The sequence below is a fragment of the Heliangelus exortis genome, chromosome 2 (genome assembly GCF_036169615.1).
Source record: "Heliangelus exortis chromosome 2, bHelExo1.hap1, whole genome shotgun sequence".
Lineage (NCBI taxonomy): Eukaryota > Metazoa > Chordata > Aves > Apodiformes > Trochilidae > Heliangelus > Heliangelus exortis.
Window position 1 is genome coordinate 49,603,944 of NC_092423.1, and position 17,217 is coordinate 49,621,160.

The 17,217-nt window shown below is 40.3% G+C and overlaps 1 protein-coding gene across 1 annotated transcript in view; it reads right to left on the bottom strand.

Annotated features, from left to right (window-relative positions):
• Positions 1–3,482, bottom strand: part of NPSR1 (neuropeptide S receptor 1) — a 65,560-nt gene extending 62,078 nt beyond the window's left edge. The window contains exon 1 of the mRNA XM_071738677.1: positions 3,257–3,482. Within this exon, the coding sequence (XP_071594778.1) occupies positions 3,257–3,403 (147 nt within the window). The 5' untranslated portion in view covers positions 3,404–3,482. The remainder of the gene's footprint in view (positions 1–3,256) is intronic.
• Positions 3,483–17,217: the final 13,735 nt, after the last annotated feature.

The window sequence follows — 17,217 nt, forward strand, 5'->3', positions numbered from 1 at the left end:
GATGAAGACTCCCAGTCCAGTATACAGCTGGGGTTTCCCCAGTTTCTCCAGGCAGGCTTCTGGTTTGAACCTAGTCAAGTATGCAGAACTAAGGAGGTCCTAAAGCAGAGGAAGGCTACAGGTGTTCAGATAATCTATCTCCCTTCTTTTCATATTACTCTATTTGGCAGAGGACAGTTGACACTCATTTAGAGCCCTTTTACACTCAGATTAAATGGAAACGGGGGAAATTTTAAAGGGAACTCTGCTTTGGTCTGGGAGGCTGAAGTTGTAATTAACACCAATTTGCACCTCTGTTCTGATTTTGGTGCTGACACAGCCAACAGAACTTATGACGTTTGTGGTTTAAGATAGTAAGCTACCTGGATGCATCATGTAAATGCATCCAGGAAGAAAAAAGGTCTGGGCTTTCAGGCATCACTTGCCATAACACTGCAGAAATACCTAAATGTAGGTGGGATGAGCTGGTGTCTTTGCTGTAGGAAGAGCCAGTTCATCTGGCACACTGTGTGGTGTGTGGGTGCCCACAATCTTGCCCCACAGGCTGCAACTGTAGTGATTGGATGAGGACTAAAAGTTTTACACTGGAAGAAGGTAGATTTAAATCAGATATTGGGAAGAAATTCTTTAGTGTGAGGGTGGTGAGACACTGGAAGATGTTGCCCAGGGAAGTTGTGACTGCCCCCTCCTTGTTCAAGACCAGGTTGGATGAGGCTTTGAGAAACCTGGTCTAGTGGAAGGTGTCCCTGTCCATGACAGAGGGATCAGCTGGCACTAGGTAATCTTTAAGGTCCCTTCCAAACCAAATCATCCTATGTCTCTATGCTCTAAGTGCCAGCCTAATTACCACACATAGCCTTGGCCACAAGGCAGACTTTGTGGGCAAAATCTTGGTGAGCAGCTGGCTTAGGAGCTACAGTAATGATTATCAGAAGGAAAATATGTATTCCTCAAAGTGGATTAAAGGCTCAATTTCCCAGCCAACAAACAAACAAACAAACAAAAGCAAAATGAAAAAGAATAAATCTATTTGAACTGGCAAAATGCTTTTCTACTTTGAAGCGGTGCAGGGTTTAGTTGCTAACCTGTGAAGAGTAATAGACAGAAACTCCTGTGCTTCTGAAGGAGGTGCTGGGAAGCACACACAGCTCATCTTGTAACAAGAGTTTTTGGCACTGAAGTGCTCTAAGGTACATTATTTTAGTATTATTACATTGCCATCACCATACAATACAGACTGCCCCATGCTGGACTTCTGCATCCCAGCATGCAGGTTTGGGAATCAACCTGTGCAGTTAGTCCAGCCCTGTCTTTGCTGTCAGCCATGGGCTACAATGTGTTTGAAAATCCCAGGAAATGACCAAAGCCCTATTTGTAGTTATGTTTTTGAGCACTGAGCTCTGGTTTGTAACCCCTGTAAACCTTTCCCAAGCTGAACTTGCTGCTGAGGAGGGAGCTATGAAGAGGAAGGGATGCTGCTCAGGTTTCTGGAAGGGGCAAGGACAAAGCCACTGGCTGGGCAGTGCTGGTATAGGACAGAAAACTGAATGAGTAGGTAGCAGTAGCACCTTCCACACATGGGCTTTTACAGAGAGCAGAAAGTGTGGGCAGGGAGCTCAGTCTCCTCAGCCCTCCTCAGAGCAGGGGCTTTATCCCTCTCTCCCCACAGCAGCACTAGTTGTCACATATCTCCAGAGTCAAAATATTTCCATGCCTATCAACAGCTAGTAATTGATGTGAAATTAGTGAACCACCTTGCAAAGTTCAGGCTGTGTGTGCCAGACATCCGACAGAAGAGTGAGGGTCTAATGAGAAGCTCTCAGCTAATACAGTGAAGTTTCCTTTAGCAATGGAAGAACATGCATGACTATCCAGGGTTTCCTAATTATTGCAATTTTACTCAATCTTCCCTATTAAGGAGCATTTTTCAGCCTGAGGACATTCTAATAATGGAATTAATTGTCACTTTTACCGCTATAACATACTGCTCTCACGACATTATTCAGATTTGCAGCCCTAACTGTGGAAAGAACAAAGGAGAGAAAGTTACTAAAACCATTTTGCTTGTCTCTTCTAAATTTTGTCAGGGACATTTTAGGAGTCTAATATGGAGAGAAAAAGAAGAGTAAAATAAAAGAATTTTCATCCTTGAAATTCTGGATCGGAAAGTACTGTCTTATAAGATAAAACAGTATGTGCCAGCATCGTGTTAAAAGAGACCTTCCTTAGTTAACTGTAGAACTACAGATCAACTTTTTTTCTTAACAGGGAGGGAAACCTGTTGAAATTCCCCAGACTCCACTGTCATCATGTCAGAGCACTAACAATCTCACAGAATCAAAATACCTCTGAAAATATCTCCTTTTACCCAACATATTGTCATATGATAGAAGTGTCCATATGTTGCCAGTTGAAAGTGAACTCTGTTCCTGAGCTTCAGATGGAATGGCAGGGTACTTTTAGTCAGACTTTCTGCTAACATGACCCTGACTTGTACAATGTGCCACAGCAGTGAAGTGACACTTTGCATGCAGCATGAAATTAAGCAACGACAGACGGGCACAGAAATCAGAAGGAAATATTAATTTCAGCACCTCTTTGATTTTTTCGCTACATTCACATAAAGACCAATATTTGTTTGGGGAGATGAATGAATGACTGAATATACTTTCCATGTCATTCAACAGCTTTCACTACAGAATGATTCATCTGCTGCATTCTTATCAGCAGCCTTCAAAAGACACTGCATCCCCCACTCAAGTTAAAAGCAAACAAACCAACCAAATAATTAGAACTTGATTAGAACTTGATTAGAATCACAATTTAAAAAAAACAAACAAACAACAAAAAACTTCTCACTGGTGCACAATGTTTGTTTCAGCTGGAAAACTGAAAAGAAATCCCTTATGTCAAGATGATGGCTGCAAGAAATTACATAAAAGATGAGTTTAACTAATACAAGCTTTGATTAAAGATGCCTACATCATTACAATATCTCTTCAGAAAAACATTACCATCCCTTTTTGGAAGGGGATGCAATTGGCTAAGACCTGCAAGTCTGAACTCCAGTTCCTACAACTATTTTCTTTTTCAGTAAACACCTCACACCTGCCATCAGCTGTCTTTGCAGGGGTAAACCTCCCAAATATCTGAGCGACAAAAGTTCAGTAATCCCAGCTGTCTCCCTGCAGAGGTGCTGCAAATACACCGAAGCTGCGAGCATGTGAGAAAAGTAACACAGACCTTGAAAAAATACCTTAAAAGAATAGTAAAAGGATCCCCACTCCTCTTCAGCCACCACTTCAGTGAAAGTCACCGTTTCAGTGCAGGTGGCAAGGGTAGGATCCAGCCAGCTGGTGCTTCCCTGGGAGCTGCTGCTGGCTTCTGGGGAGCCGACCTCCATCACTGGGTTTTGTTCGAGTTGTCTAGATGCTTGTTTTTGCAAGAGGTAACAGCCTGGCTTCTCTTGTAAAAGCACAGCAACAAAACCAGCTCCTCACTGCTCCACCACTGGCTACCGCAGGCGTCGGGCTTCAGTGCAGCTGAGTGACAAAAAAAAAAAAAAAAAAAAAAAAAAAAAGCCAAGCTTGTCTCATCCCTTAGAGCTTTCTTTTTTTTCCTTTGGTACAACTCTGATGAGACTCATTTCGGTTACCCGCAGAATTATGTTATATCTTTATACAAACACCAACACACTCTCCTGTATTAGAAAAAAAAAGCTTTTAGGCCTAAGCTGTCACAATTTCTTTGTAACTATCTATTAACAAGAAAAAAAAAAATAACATAAGTAGGCTTTTACACTTACCTTTTCACCTGCTGCATGCCCAGGACAGGCAGTGGTTTCTTCAACATATAGAGAGCCTGTCTGGAAAGGGAAAACTTCTAGAAATTGCTGCCACTTAGACAGAGGCTCAAGGACTCTTTAAAACAAGGTAATGAATTATCTTTCTACTCACTGATTCTCTGGGCATCAAGCTCACTTCACATCTGTTGATTTCAATGTTTTTCCACACCTCTAGCAGCATTAACCCCAGGTTTACACCAAGAGAGAAAATGTGATTGCACACATGTTGCCTGACCGTAGTACAAAATCACACGTATAACCACAACTTTTTCAGCTTTCTGGAGATGCACTACCTTGAGACCAATACATCCATAAGCAGAATGTGATTCATTTTTACAGCCAGGCCCCACCAACTCAAATTCTCATTACCTGCTCATGGCAGAACCCGGTTCTGTGCTTATGAATCTGCATGAACAGCTGGCCATGTGGAAGCTTAGGATGCATTAAAACTCCTTGTTCGGGACAACATAATATACACTCTCTCCACTTGCTGGAGCAAGGATCTCCACAGCATCCCCTCAGCATCCCTGGTCCAGCCAGATGAGGCTGTGACCACTCCCTGCCTCTGTGAGCAGTAAGGGGAGAGTGGCTGAAGGGTTCTCCAGCTCTTAGGGCCTGAAGGCAGGGGACTGGGACACAAACAGTGAAATTCAGAATCACAGAATCATACAGAATCATGGAATATTAGGGGTTGGAGGGGATGTCAAAGGATCAGAGCAGGAAATTCAGGTCCAGGTTTTGACTCTGAACCCTCCCAAGCTGGGACATGCCTGGGCAATAGAACCAGATTGTTCTAATGACTGGAGAAACCTCTGCATGTCTGGACAGAATTCAGACCTCTCCAGAAGACACTGGATTGATTCAGGTTCAGGCCTACACAGAGAATTAGTACCATCCATGATGAGGAAGGATCAGTACTGATCCATAAGCACCAGTTATCAGTATTTAAGAGCAGCAAACAATGCAGAGGCTAGAATGTGGTCAGATATAAACAAATGTCCCAGAACCACTATGTTTTGATGGAAACCACTGGGAAAATTCTCATTAATATATTATCTAAAGGAGAGGAGGGAACTTTTTTCTGCCTGACCATATAGATTGACTCTGAACTTCTGCTGTCAAGCATTTAGGTAGCATACAAGCTTTTTGAAAGCATCCTGCCAGACTTTTTACCCTTCTTCCCTCACTTTCTTAGATTTAGAGTTTTGCTTTGTTTTTTGTTTTGGTTTTTTTTTTAAGAGTTAAAGTTATTACATCGAATGGGTTTTTGGTTGGGTTTTGTTTTTTTTTTATTTGTGCTCTCATTCCTACACAGCTGTTATGGCCAAGCATATTACAGGCACTAAGAGGCTTTTCAGTAGTTACATTGCACGCCAGATTGTGCACAGCTCTCAGGACTAACCAAGAGTGACTTCTCTTATGGCTTTGCCAGCTACTTGCTCTAAGTAGTGCTTATGGTGCTATAAAAGGTTATAACATGCCCCACTCCAGCACTTTTCAGTCTACAAAGGGGTAATTCCTGTCTTTCATTACTATTTGCTTTTCTGGCTTTGAGTATTTCTCAGTCACTGTCACTGCCCTGGTTTGTTGAAGGCTGGTTTTGCTGAAATGCTGTTTTCTTCCCATTTATTCAAATAATTTGACTGTCTTTGGTACCACAACTAGAATTAACCAAATTCTCTAGTGCAAAACTTTGTTTTCAAATATCTACAAAGTCATGATTGGTCTCCAAAAATTGGTGTTTGGGCATTTCTTTTCTCCCCACCCCTGAGATTAAGGAAACTCTCTGAATATGTCAGCAATGAATGGCAAACTATAAGACTTTAATGATCCAATCTCAAAAGTCAGTAAAAGGCAAGACAAAATCCTAGCAATTCATCTGTAGGGAAGGAATACCTGACTGATTCCTACAGCTGACTGCTGTTTTCCTCAGGTGGGATGCTGAAAAGTGTCCAAGAACTTTCAGTGCTTGAAGAGATTTACACAGCTCTACGGAGAGAGAAATTGAGTCTTCCTTCTGTTTTAATATATGATGCTTTCAAATCATTATTCTAAACCAAAATTTTTCTAATGTAGAATACAATGTGGTATTTCTGTCTTAACCTGTTTTAATGGCTGTTTTTTTAAGTCACACTTTACTATGAAGGAGACTACAGGAAAGATGAAGAGGGATTCCTGTAGAAGAGCATTTAGAAATAGGACAAGGTGGTAATAATTTCTGACTGGAAGAGCATAGGTTTAGATTAGATATCAGGAAGAAATTCTTCAGTGTGAGGATGACAAGACACTGTAACAAGCTTCCCAGGGAAGTGTTCAAGGCCAGGTTGGATGGGGCCTTGAACAACCTTGTCCAGGGGGATGTGTCCCTGCTCATGCAGAGGAGTTGGAGCTTGATGATCTTTATGATCCCTTCCAATCCAAACCATTCTATGATTCCCTTATACCACAGGAAAGACTAAGAAGTTTTCAAAATAGTCAAAACAAAGAGTGGAACATTGGAAAGAATAGAAAAAACTTATCTGAGAGGCCACTTCATTGATCTTATTATCTTTGTCTGAAGAGACACACAAATTCAGTTTTCTTAAATATAATCTTGAACCAGAGGACCAGAAACCTAGATGGATCCAGTGGAAATTGAAGAGAATGTTCTGCAGTTGCAGTGTGTATGATAACACTGATATCCTCCATGCAGACACGTGAGGGGACAGGAGATTCCTGCAACAATTATCTTGTATCTCCCCACAGTGGCATGATTTTCATTACTGGAAAGAGAAGGAAACCTTCTGCAGAAAGTGATATCCAGAGATGGATATGGTGAGATGAAGGCAGGTGCCTCCAGAAAAAAAAAAAAGCCTCAATGCCTCATAATTTTAAAAAACAGTAAAAAAAAAAAAGTGATTTTGATTATTTAGCCAGAAATGCCTCATGCAGAGACTCTGGTCTCTCCTGCACATCAGCTCTGAAGCACAATAAACACAGGTTATTTTGTAAAACACAGTGTGGACATTCCACACCAGACAGAAAGTGCCACTGCAGCCCCAATGGACATTGATTTCCAGAACCCAATGGCAGCAGGAGGAGAGACTGTGCAAGGAAATGTAGTTTCTCCTATGCTGCACATTAAACTATTTTTTCTTCTGTTACAGAAGCTGTTGTGTGGCAGTATTTGTTGTGCATGTTGTTGATAGTTTGCCAAAGGTCAGCCGATCTGACTGTTCCAGTTTGTCCAATTGTTAAAAAAATTAGTCAAGTCTAAAGTTATGATTAAATAAGATCTGCTTCAGTTGTGCTACTCTGTAAAAAGAATTTATAGTAGGCTTATCTTTGCTACATTTAGGCAGCATTGGGAGAAAACTGAAAAAAAATATTTGGATTTTTTCTCTTTGGAATTTCCTCCAGTCTGCAGTAGTTGGACATCAGCACACTAAGTGCAAAGAAGAAATAATGCTATCAGACTGCAGGAAGAAACAGAATGAGATATTTCTTGCTTCTAAAAGAATGGCAAGTTAATTGCTTTTCTGTAAAAAGACACACTTATCCAAATCTGTGTATGTTGGCCTTAGAAAAGGAAGGTCAGCCTCCTCTTGCCAATGCACAGCCCTTCTCTCCAGAAGCAGAACATCTCAGGCAATACAGAGGGGCTCAGCTCCCAGCTCCAGCAGCACAGGACCTCTGGAGGGGGAGCCGTGTTCCCACATCCCTGCTGCACAGGAGAGGAGCAGAAATTAGATGCTAATGACACAATTCCTGTTGTCTGACATAAGCTCATTTTCTTACAAGCTGTTTAGCACACACACATTGTTTCCTCTTGGCACTGTGCCTTGGGAGGACTGCAGATCTGTTCGCCATGGGTAGGAGATACCCAAACAGGCTGAAGTGCTGTCCTCTGAGCCAGGATGCCTCAAGCATCCCACAGCCTGGGCTGTGGCTGGGAAGAGATGCCTGGATTTCTGGACTCTCAAAGAGAGCTGTGTGCCCTAGCTAGAATGTAATTACTCCCCCTGAATTTGCACTCACATTTTTACACTTTTTTCTTAATCCCTCCAGGTGTGGATGACACCGAGTTTCTTCGAAGACTTAAAATAGCAACAATCTTTTAGGAGCAAAATACACAATTACTACGTTTTCTTGACAGACACCTCTAACTCCTGTTTCTCCCCCTCTCTGAGCAAAATTGCTGTATCTTAGAATTTGAAGAGCAAGAGAAGACAGCAAGATTTCAGAAGCTGGTTTCAGCCTCACTTCCAAGCACTTTATTTCAGGATCCATGCTGCCTGGCAGCAGCATCCCAACACTGCCAACCTCAGCCATGCCCAAGCTGCTCCCCCCAAGTGTGCAAATCCCAGCTACATATTGTGGTGATTGCCAGCATATCACTCTGTCCCAGCTGTGCCACAAGGGTCACCTTGGGCCACAGGGCTGACAGCCCACTGCTTTTTCTGGTTTGCCAAATTTCTGGGTTCTAGGGAATGGAGCTGAAGAGCTGAAGAGTCGTTTGATTTGCATCCAGAATCAGAGCAAGTTCCATTTTGAAATATTAAAAGCATTCACAGAATGAGGTGACTGCTCTCTGCTGGGCTCCAGCCTGGTCCCTGACCTGTCATTATCTTTCCAGCTTTGAATCAGATCCCCAAGCTGACATCAAGTGGATACTTATTACTGATTTAAGCTTTGGATCAGATCTTTTGCAAAAGTCTGAATTTTACCCATAGTAAGGAACTGGAGATATAGTAAGCACAGAGCGTTGTTATGATAGTTATAAAATATGAGCATGTTGTTTCTCTTCCATGGATAACGAACAAGTTTTAAAAGGAGGTTTTTTTCACATCTTAATTATTGTTTTTAGTCTTAATTCAGAATGATCCATTTTACAAAAATGATACACAGAAATTTATCTTTTTTTTTTAATAAGGAACTCTTGCAGAAGAAGGAGCAATCCTGGGGGACTTATTTTTGAAAAAAAGCAAGCGGATGAAGAAAACATGAAGAATGCCATTAAATATGAATATCATGTTAGTGGAACTGTCAAACACCCTGAAATGTCAAATCCCTCTGCTCTGTTCCTCTCAATATAACCATCAAGAAAATAATATATTTCACGAGGGCCTGATTCTCCATTCATTCAGCCTGCTATGGAGAAGGATTGTTTCCTGCTCAGTGACTGGAATCACAAGTAGCTCTAGTGAAAAAAGACAAAACCCCGTGAACTGAAACAGATGCCTGATAAATATACATTCCTATAAAATACTGAGGCAGTCAACGCAGTCACTTAAGAGTATTCCTACTTCCAAGGAGCTAAGCAGGTAGCTGATATGTATGGCATCCATCACATCCTGGCATACGCAGGGGTGCTGGCAGGTTGGTAGACTAAATTCACAACTCACATAGCTAGCAGAGAGATTTTTCCTTCAAAATCTTCCATTTCCAATTGCCAAGGCATAGTCTGCCCTTCTCAAAGCTCTGGTGTAGCTGCTGCAGTTGGAAAAGGAGAAGCATCTCAGGTATAAGGTTGTGCTGCCAAATGGGAAAGGTGTCTCCAGGTGAGCCCTGCCTGGCAGGCACACAGCACTCCTGGCAGGCACACAGCCAGCCTGCCCTGGATGCTCTGCCCAGCACACCCTATGCTCATTAACAGGGTGACCACAGAGAACAAAATCCCAGCCAAAGGGATGTGCTGTCCTTCTCCCTCTGCTTCAGGTCCCAGCTACCTACAAGGAGCACTAAAGCACAATGAGAGGGGTCAGAGAAGCTGTCCAGGCACAGGTACTGCTTCCCATTTTGTCTAAAACTGGCAGCAGCAGCTTGTTGAGCATTTATAGTCTTATCAGCTGTGAGCCAGAGCCCCAGCAGGGCAGTAGCTCTGTTTTGCACAGTACAGGAAGACCACTGGAGGAAAACCTGAGTCCAGGGTTTCCAGGAGCAAAATTCTTGTGGTGTTTTAAACCTCCACACATATTGCCTTTAGCAGACATAAACTGGAATTATTTTCAGTATAGTTTTCATACTGTTAATTAAAAGCATTTTTCTTCCCTTTGCCGTTGTTTAATTGAACTAAAACCAATTTAACAGGCAGCTGGACTAGATAATCATTGAGGTCCCTTCTAAATGAAGAGTATCCTTTCCTTTTCCTTTCATTTTCCTTTATTTTATTTTCCTTTCTTTTATAACCTAGTCTTAGTTCATCTTAGACTACAGCATTTGGATGTCACACCTTACCTGCTTTGGGAGAGAAGTGCTTCTCTTCTCCCACTCCTTACCTGCCCTGCCTGTCACTTCTGGTGGCTGCACAGATGATGTTCCATTATTTCCATTCAAGCCTGCACTGATTTAGTTGCTCCCACGTCAGAGAGTAGAGGATGCCTGGAGATGATAAAGCTCTTTTTTGCTCTGCAGGGGATGAACAATAATTCAACAGCTAAGATACAGGCTTGAAGTTCAGGGAACATATTAAGGTCCTCGCTCCTTTGCAAGTTCCCATCCTGACCTTGGCCAAGCAACTTCCTTTCCTGTAGGCAAGAGCTTTGTATAGTGAATGTGTGACACAAACTCACACCCTTCTGGCTGTCATTCTTCATCCACGAGGACTGCACTGTCTACATAGTAATCCCCAACTCTGTGGGCACACAGAACACTTGGAGTGTCCACCTAAAAATCCAACCAGAATTTTTTTGACAGAGCCCCTATAAACAGGCATCTTTAAAGAACATTCTCTTTAAAGAACAATACACTTGTGGCAGTGTTATAGTTGAAATTGAACCAATTAAATGAGCAGTGAGCTAAAATTGTGCCAGGCCTCCTTTGCAAAGCAGGGGTAGGCAAATACATTCAGTAAATGAGCTGTTAGTTTCAGAGTAGCCTGAATGTTTGCTATCAAATTCTGTTAGGCAGGAGATTTAAAAACTATTCAATTCTAGGAAAAGCCTAGGAGAAAATTATAGGAGAATAAAAGAAAGGGTGGGAAGAGTTTAAAATGCCTGCATCCCAGTTCTCCTTTCCATGGAAGTCATATCTGAAGTAATGAACACACTCTGTCTTTGGGGGATGAGCAGCAGAATGGAAGTAGGGATTTACAAGGGAGGTGGAAAGCCATAAGAGGAATTGCAGGACTTTTTATTGCCAATTACAGTTTCATGGCAGGGTTATTATTTATTTAATATAGAAGCAGCCAGTTGAATTCTTGCTGTTCATAGGTTTAATTCCTCTTACAAAAAGGCTGAAGAAACTACACAGAGCTGGAAGAAAAATCCTTTGCAGTAGCAAATGTGTGTCTGCCCGCCTGCCTGTGCAGGGGCATATGCAGAGAGAGAAATTAAACAGCCATTGTATGGAAGGGGAACAAGTTACACTCAATTTCCCTTTAAGAAAGCCTAGGGTAGAGTAAAATAAATGTATTGCACTGCTACTACTGATGGGCACCTGAAGAACAGTCTCAACACTGCAACTTCCTGAATTATTGAAGCTCAGTCTTTTAGGATCTCCAGAAAAATATATGCACACAGCTCTCCTCTCCAAAGCAGTCAGAAAAAAATAATCTGTTAGCAGATGAAACCTGTCCCATATCAGAACTTGTCTGAGGAGGTCAGAAGATAATATTGGTCATAACAGGCAATTGAGTTCCTGGTCATTTCCCTAGAGGAAGATGATGTGTATCTTCAGGCAGCAAGAGGGATGAGTTATTCAAATCCCACCAGCTCTGTGCCAGCACTTATTTGGAATTCATGAGACTGCAGAGTGGGTAAAGGTGAGAGGGACCAGAGAGAAGTGAAGAAATACTCACTGAAGAAACTGTCTCAGTTTCGTTGGAGAGCTCATATGGATAAAGCCTTTATTTCTTTGTTCATGCTGAAATGTCACTGCATATTGCCATGAGCAGTGTGTTTAATAAATACATTTACCAGCACAGCAATCCAGATCTGATACACTGTACAGTAACTTTTCTCTTTTTTCAGTGTTAGACAAATAACACAGGGAAAAGCCTCCTGCAAGACAGCTTTTCTTAAACTGGAATATAGATGTAAATCCCTCAGTCTTGTGTGATTCAAATTTCATTTACAAAATACCACAGTTTTTTGCTAACAGATTTTTCAGGCATACTTCTTTTATTATCTGGATATTATCTGGAATTGTTTACAATACCAACAGCAGCACATTAATGGCCCTGCTCACATTATGAAACATATTTAAACTTAAAAATGGGGAAATGGACTGCTATAATTTGACTCTATTCCAATCCAATGAAGAAGTAGTGAAACAGGACTGCTCTACACACCAACTTGCAGGCAGAGAGGACAGTGCAAAGAAACAACATCATCTAAAGAAAAATACCAAATTTAGCAGCCAATATAAGATTTTGGGTATACTTGATGTAGTATTCATATCACCTACTCACCAAACATGCAGCAAGTTTTAACTAGGCAAATCATCTGTCTTGTATTTTCAAGTCCCCAGATGTGAATAGATTCTGTGACTCATAGGACCACCTGCATTTCAGTGAGATGTGCACAATGATTTCTATATTTTATATTAATGATTCCTTTGCTCACCATTGTAAATGTTTTATGCTACAAATTCTCAGAGAAATGTGAAATAATTTACTGTTTTCATAACGGATATCATTACCCAATTGATCACATTACACTCAGACAACCTTTGCTAGTTATGGACAACCACTCTGTTCGCAGATTGTCATGGACATCATAGAACCATAAAAATGATTTGGGTTGGAAGGCACCTTCAGAATCACTTAGTTCCAACACCCCTGAATGGGCAGGGACACCTGACACTGGACCAGGTTGTTTAAAGCCCCATCCAACCTGGCCCTGAACACTTGCAGGGATGGGGCATCCACAGCTTCTCTGGGCAACGTGTGCCAGTGTCTCACGACCATCAAACTAAAGAATTTCTGCCTTATGTCCAATCTAAACCAACCCTCTTTCAGTCAGAAAGTGTTAAACCTTATCCTATCATAACGTGCCCTTGTAAGAAGTCTCTCTCTGTAATAAATGGGCTCAAATCCATGCAACTCGCACGTTGTGCTTGCATATGGGACCTGACAATCTGGCTTACTGGCTCCAGCTGGGTGTAGGTTATTGATTTCTTCATAAGTATAAGCAGAGGTGATTCACTGCTTATACAAAAAAGACCACATATCCTTTAGTTAGGCAACAAATTTCTAGTCCCTTCTCAAAACCAGCTCAGAAGCAAATAATATTGTTCTTGTAACAATGCGATACCAGATAAAATAATAATAACATCATCTAGGAATGCACAGGAGTGCAAAAAGCTTCCAGTGTATAACAGTGGTGTGGACGGAATTCATAAAATAACCAATACAATAGTCATTAAAAAAAAAAAAAAAATCATTGTGGGAAAAAAAAAATCATATCTGTTGCTCATGCTGCCCAGAGCTAAGTTTTCAGATCTTTTAAAAAGGGCAAAGGTGCTGAAGAGTTCTTTAGTTTTTCTCTTTGTAACAGAAACAAAGTTTGAAGAAAAGAAGTCATTGTTATGCATCAAATTCAGGAGAGATTAAAAGAAAGAAAGGAAAAAAAGAACTCTCTACTTAAAACATTCATATATTTTGTAGCACAATTTGCTTTCTGAAAAAAATGTTTTCTGCAGCTATGAACATGCTTGAGGATAAAGAGTTGTAGAGCTTTCATGTATGTAGAGCTTTTATTTTCTTTCTCTACAGAAATAAAACATATATGATGACTTCTCATTTCATATCTTTTCTTTAAAAAAAGGAATAATTAGAGATTTTTTTTCATAGGACTTGCTGAAGGAATTTTAATATGATTTTGAGTTGTCAAAAGAAATTGGATTATGGGCATCTCCTTTAGAAAAATTTGAAAATCTAGTTACTGTTTAACACAGGGCTGGCAATTAAATGACTGGCAGGTTCTCTTTATCACTCCCTCTCCCTGACAAAGAAAGGAGAGAGAATGAGGCTTACAGGTTGGAAATTAAACTACTATAGTTTTTCACCTTTTTTGACAACTTCTCCCTAGAGAAGGGTTGCGGGTGTGACCCCTTTACTCCCTTTCTCTTCCCAGAGCATAAGATGTTCCTCAGAACCTAGCAGTGGCCTTGATTCTGCATAATATTCTTTAGCTGTAACTATAAATATTGAGCATTATCAGTCCTAGAAGCAGACACTGAAAACCTTGCTCTAAATTTCAGCAGGTGCAGCTACTTAGAAGACACGAAGCTGAAAGAAAAATCACAAGAAAGAAAATTATTTCTACCCTGGCCCAAAGTAGGACACATTTAGACTTCTCTAAGAATCTGTTCTTTTGTTGGGTTTTTTCCCATGTTTAACAGTGAAAGTGGTTAGGAAGTCTACTGGTTAGCTGGCAGACATAACTACATTTCCAGTTGCCATGATTGTTTCATGAACTTTTGCTACTCTTTCCACAATGGCCTTGATTGTCATCAAAAAGCAGTAAGAGCGCACACACCATCTTTTTTTTTTTTTGGTTGGGAGAAATTTTCAGGGCTTGACATTTGTGATGTAGCTTTTTTTCTAATGCAAACAAACATTTACCATGAAAAAATTGTGTTTTCAAGATGATTCCAATGCTACATAAAATCCATTTCCCATATTTTTGAGTTGGTTGGTTTTTTGGGTTTGGTTTTGGTTTTGATTTTTTTTGTCCATCCTTAATTGCTAGTTCTTGGAATCTGATCTTGGATTCTTTCAGATTCAAATTCAGTTTGGACTGTTTCAACATTAATGCAGGGCTGTCATTACCTGATCAGGTTGTTTGCTGACTTTGATAAGAATGATGATAGAAGAATGATACGATGTTTTCAGACCTGCCTATGATTTCATTTCACCTCTAGGAATGTGTAGGCTTAGTAATGTACTATACTTAATAAACTCTGGAACAAGATTAATGCCTAACTGTAGTTAGTTATTTTATGTGCCCTGCACTTTTATTGTCTCTCCAGCAAACTGAAGATATAACAAGATCCTAATAATTGGACTGTAACATTAAAAAAAAAAACAATGAAAATTTTATCCAAATGCAGATACATTGTTAGTATTTATTTTAAAGCATGGTCAGAATTGGTATCTCCCTTATTTGACAGATGTGCTTATTTGTTAAGCAAACACCCCGGAGGGATCATCCAAGATCAGATATTCTAGACAGCTAGAGCTCATTTTCTGATGGCCAGATCTGGTCCACATATTGATATTCAAGTTTGATGACAAGGTATCCACCCTCAGACAAAGCCCTGAGCAATTACAAGAAGCATATCCACCTCTCATTTTCCCAGCAGGGATTGTCTTAGCCAAATTCTGTTTACACACTCTCTTCAGCTGAATTATATCCCCATTTGCAGGTTAACTGGAACACTTTTATGTGACCTGCTGTGGCTGCTCTGAATGTACAGCTGTAAAATGTGAGTGTCCAATATATTTCAGTTAACTGGAGGCACACACAAAGGATTCCTATCCTGAAATACTTCCAATTTAAGGGAAGGCAAAACATAGGGATAGACACTGATGGGCTGCTGAGAGGAGGTGCTTACTAGTTTGCACTGATTTCTAGCCTGTGTTTACTATTCTTGTGGCACTCTTGGAAGAAAAAAAAAAGCAGGAATTTACTCCTGTCTTACTCATTGCTCCTCCGTGCAGTGTTTCAGCTGTCCACATAGCTGCTGTCTAAATGACGGACTGAATGAAAGAAAATCAGTCTTTTTGGTAAGACCAGGGAATAATATGGAAAATCTTTCCTTAATTAGTATTTTCCATTCCAAAGATAGTAATACAAGGGTTACTAAGATGAAGTTCCTGTTATCAGTCATCCTGCTATCAACCATCTGTCACCACAGGTAGCAGCAGGTACTAAAAATATCATCCAAACTTGGGTGAAATCTGTGCAGGTAGAATCCCTTTCACCAACTTCTGTTCAATTTACATGAAAATGCAAATCTGAGAATCTATGGCAAGTCACAGAAGAGATTGAAATCCATATTTGCAGACCTTAGCAGCTGCTGTTTTAAAGAACTCGAATGAAAATTCAACTAATCTGGCCATGCCTCAGGGCATGGAAGTCTGGAAATGGCTTTCACCACCTTATGTCAGGAATGACATAAATTAGAGCATCTCAAGGGAAACCTGCTGCTGCCTGCCCCTCTCCATTCTCTCTCCACAAAGCATCAATCAATAACAATGGCTGCGAAAAAAAAAATATATATTAAAAAAACATCCATTTTTTGTTACATGATTAAAATGCCATCTGACATGTCTGAAATCCTTCCAGCTCTGTTATGAAAGTCTAAAAAAGTAGATATTTTACTGAACGGAAGACATTTCAGAGAAACCTAAAAATACCTGGTTTAAACCATGAAAACAAAAATAAAATCTGATTTCTAACATTCTTGTCAAAATTATTTGACCCCAAGTGACTTAATTTTACTCAAACCAAGCAACAATTTCTGTGACAGGTATTTTACAAAAATATTTTTATTATACTTGCAAATATTATTAATTTTAATTTCTCTTGTAATGCCTTCCCTTTTATAGGGAGTTCAACACCAGCAATACTGAAACTCTGGCAAATTTTATATATAAATATATATATGCAATAAGTACATATTTAAATAGCTCAGGCCAAATTTCAGAGCTTCCTGCATATTCATTTGACACCCAAGAAATGGATATGGGAAAGCAAAGTTACTTTACAGACACACAAACAAAAATCTGTAATCAGTGCATCTCCCACATCAGAAGGGTAAGAAGTGATGAATGGCAAACTGAGAGGAAGGTCTAAAGAAGCAAGCAAGAATGAAGGCTCTAATGAAGAACTTTACAAAATTTCCTGTAGAGCTTCTCACCTCAAAGCCTGTGACCTCAACTGGATTTTCATGCTCTGCATCTGTTTCATTTCTTCAGCCCCAAAATGCAAGAGGTCTAACGCAAAGGCTTGTCAGCTTCTGCTGCTGGTATTGATAAGCATCTCTGTCCTTTGCTCAGGTGGCTGAGAACTCTGCTTTGTCCTGTAATACAGCTCAGGTATGAAGAACCAAAAAACAAAAAAAAGAAGACTCAATATCCATACTAATAAGCACACCCAAGGACCAAATAGTTAGTGTATCGGGGACCAGCAGCTCTTGGTCAAAGTAGAGCACAGTCTTGGATTATCTGTTCCACTGATTTAAACACCACTCAACTTTGAGGATTATTTGTCTGAACTTTATAAGGTAATCTTCACCCATAATTTTGTTATAGATCTTTTCCAAAGAGTTCAAGAAAGGATCGAAGGACTGCAATTTTACAGTCACTGCAATGGTCCTGTAAAATAAGTATGGATTAACTGTCCTGGACTAAATATTTAATGTAATAAAATGCTTTTTTAAAGGTA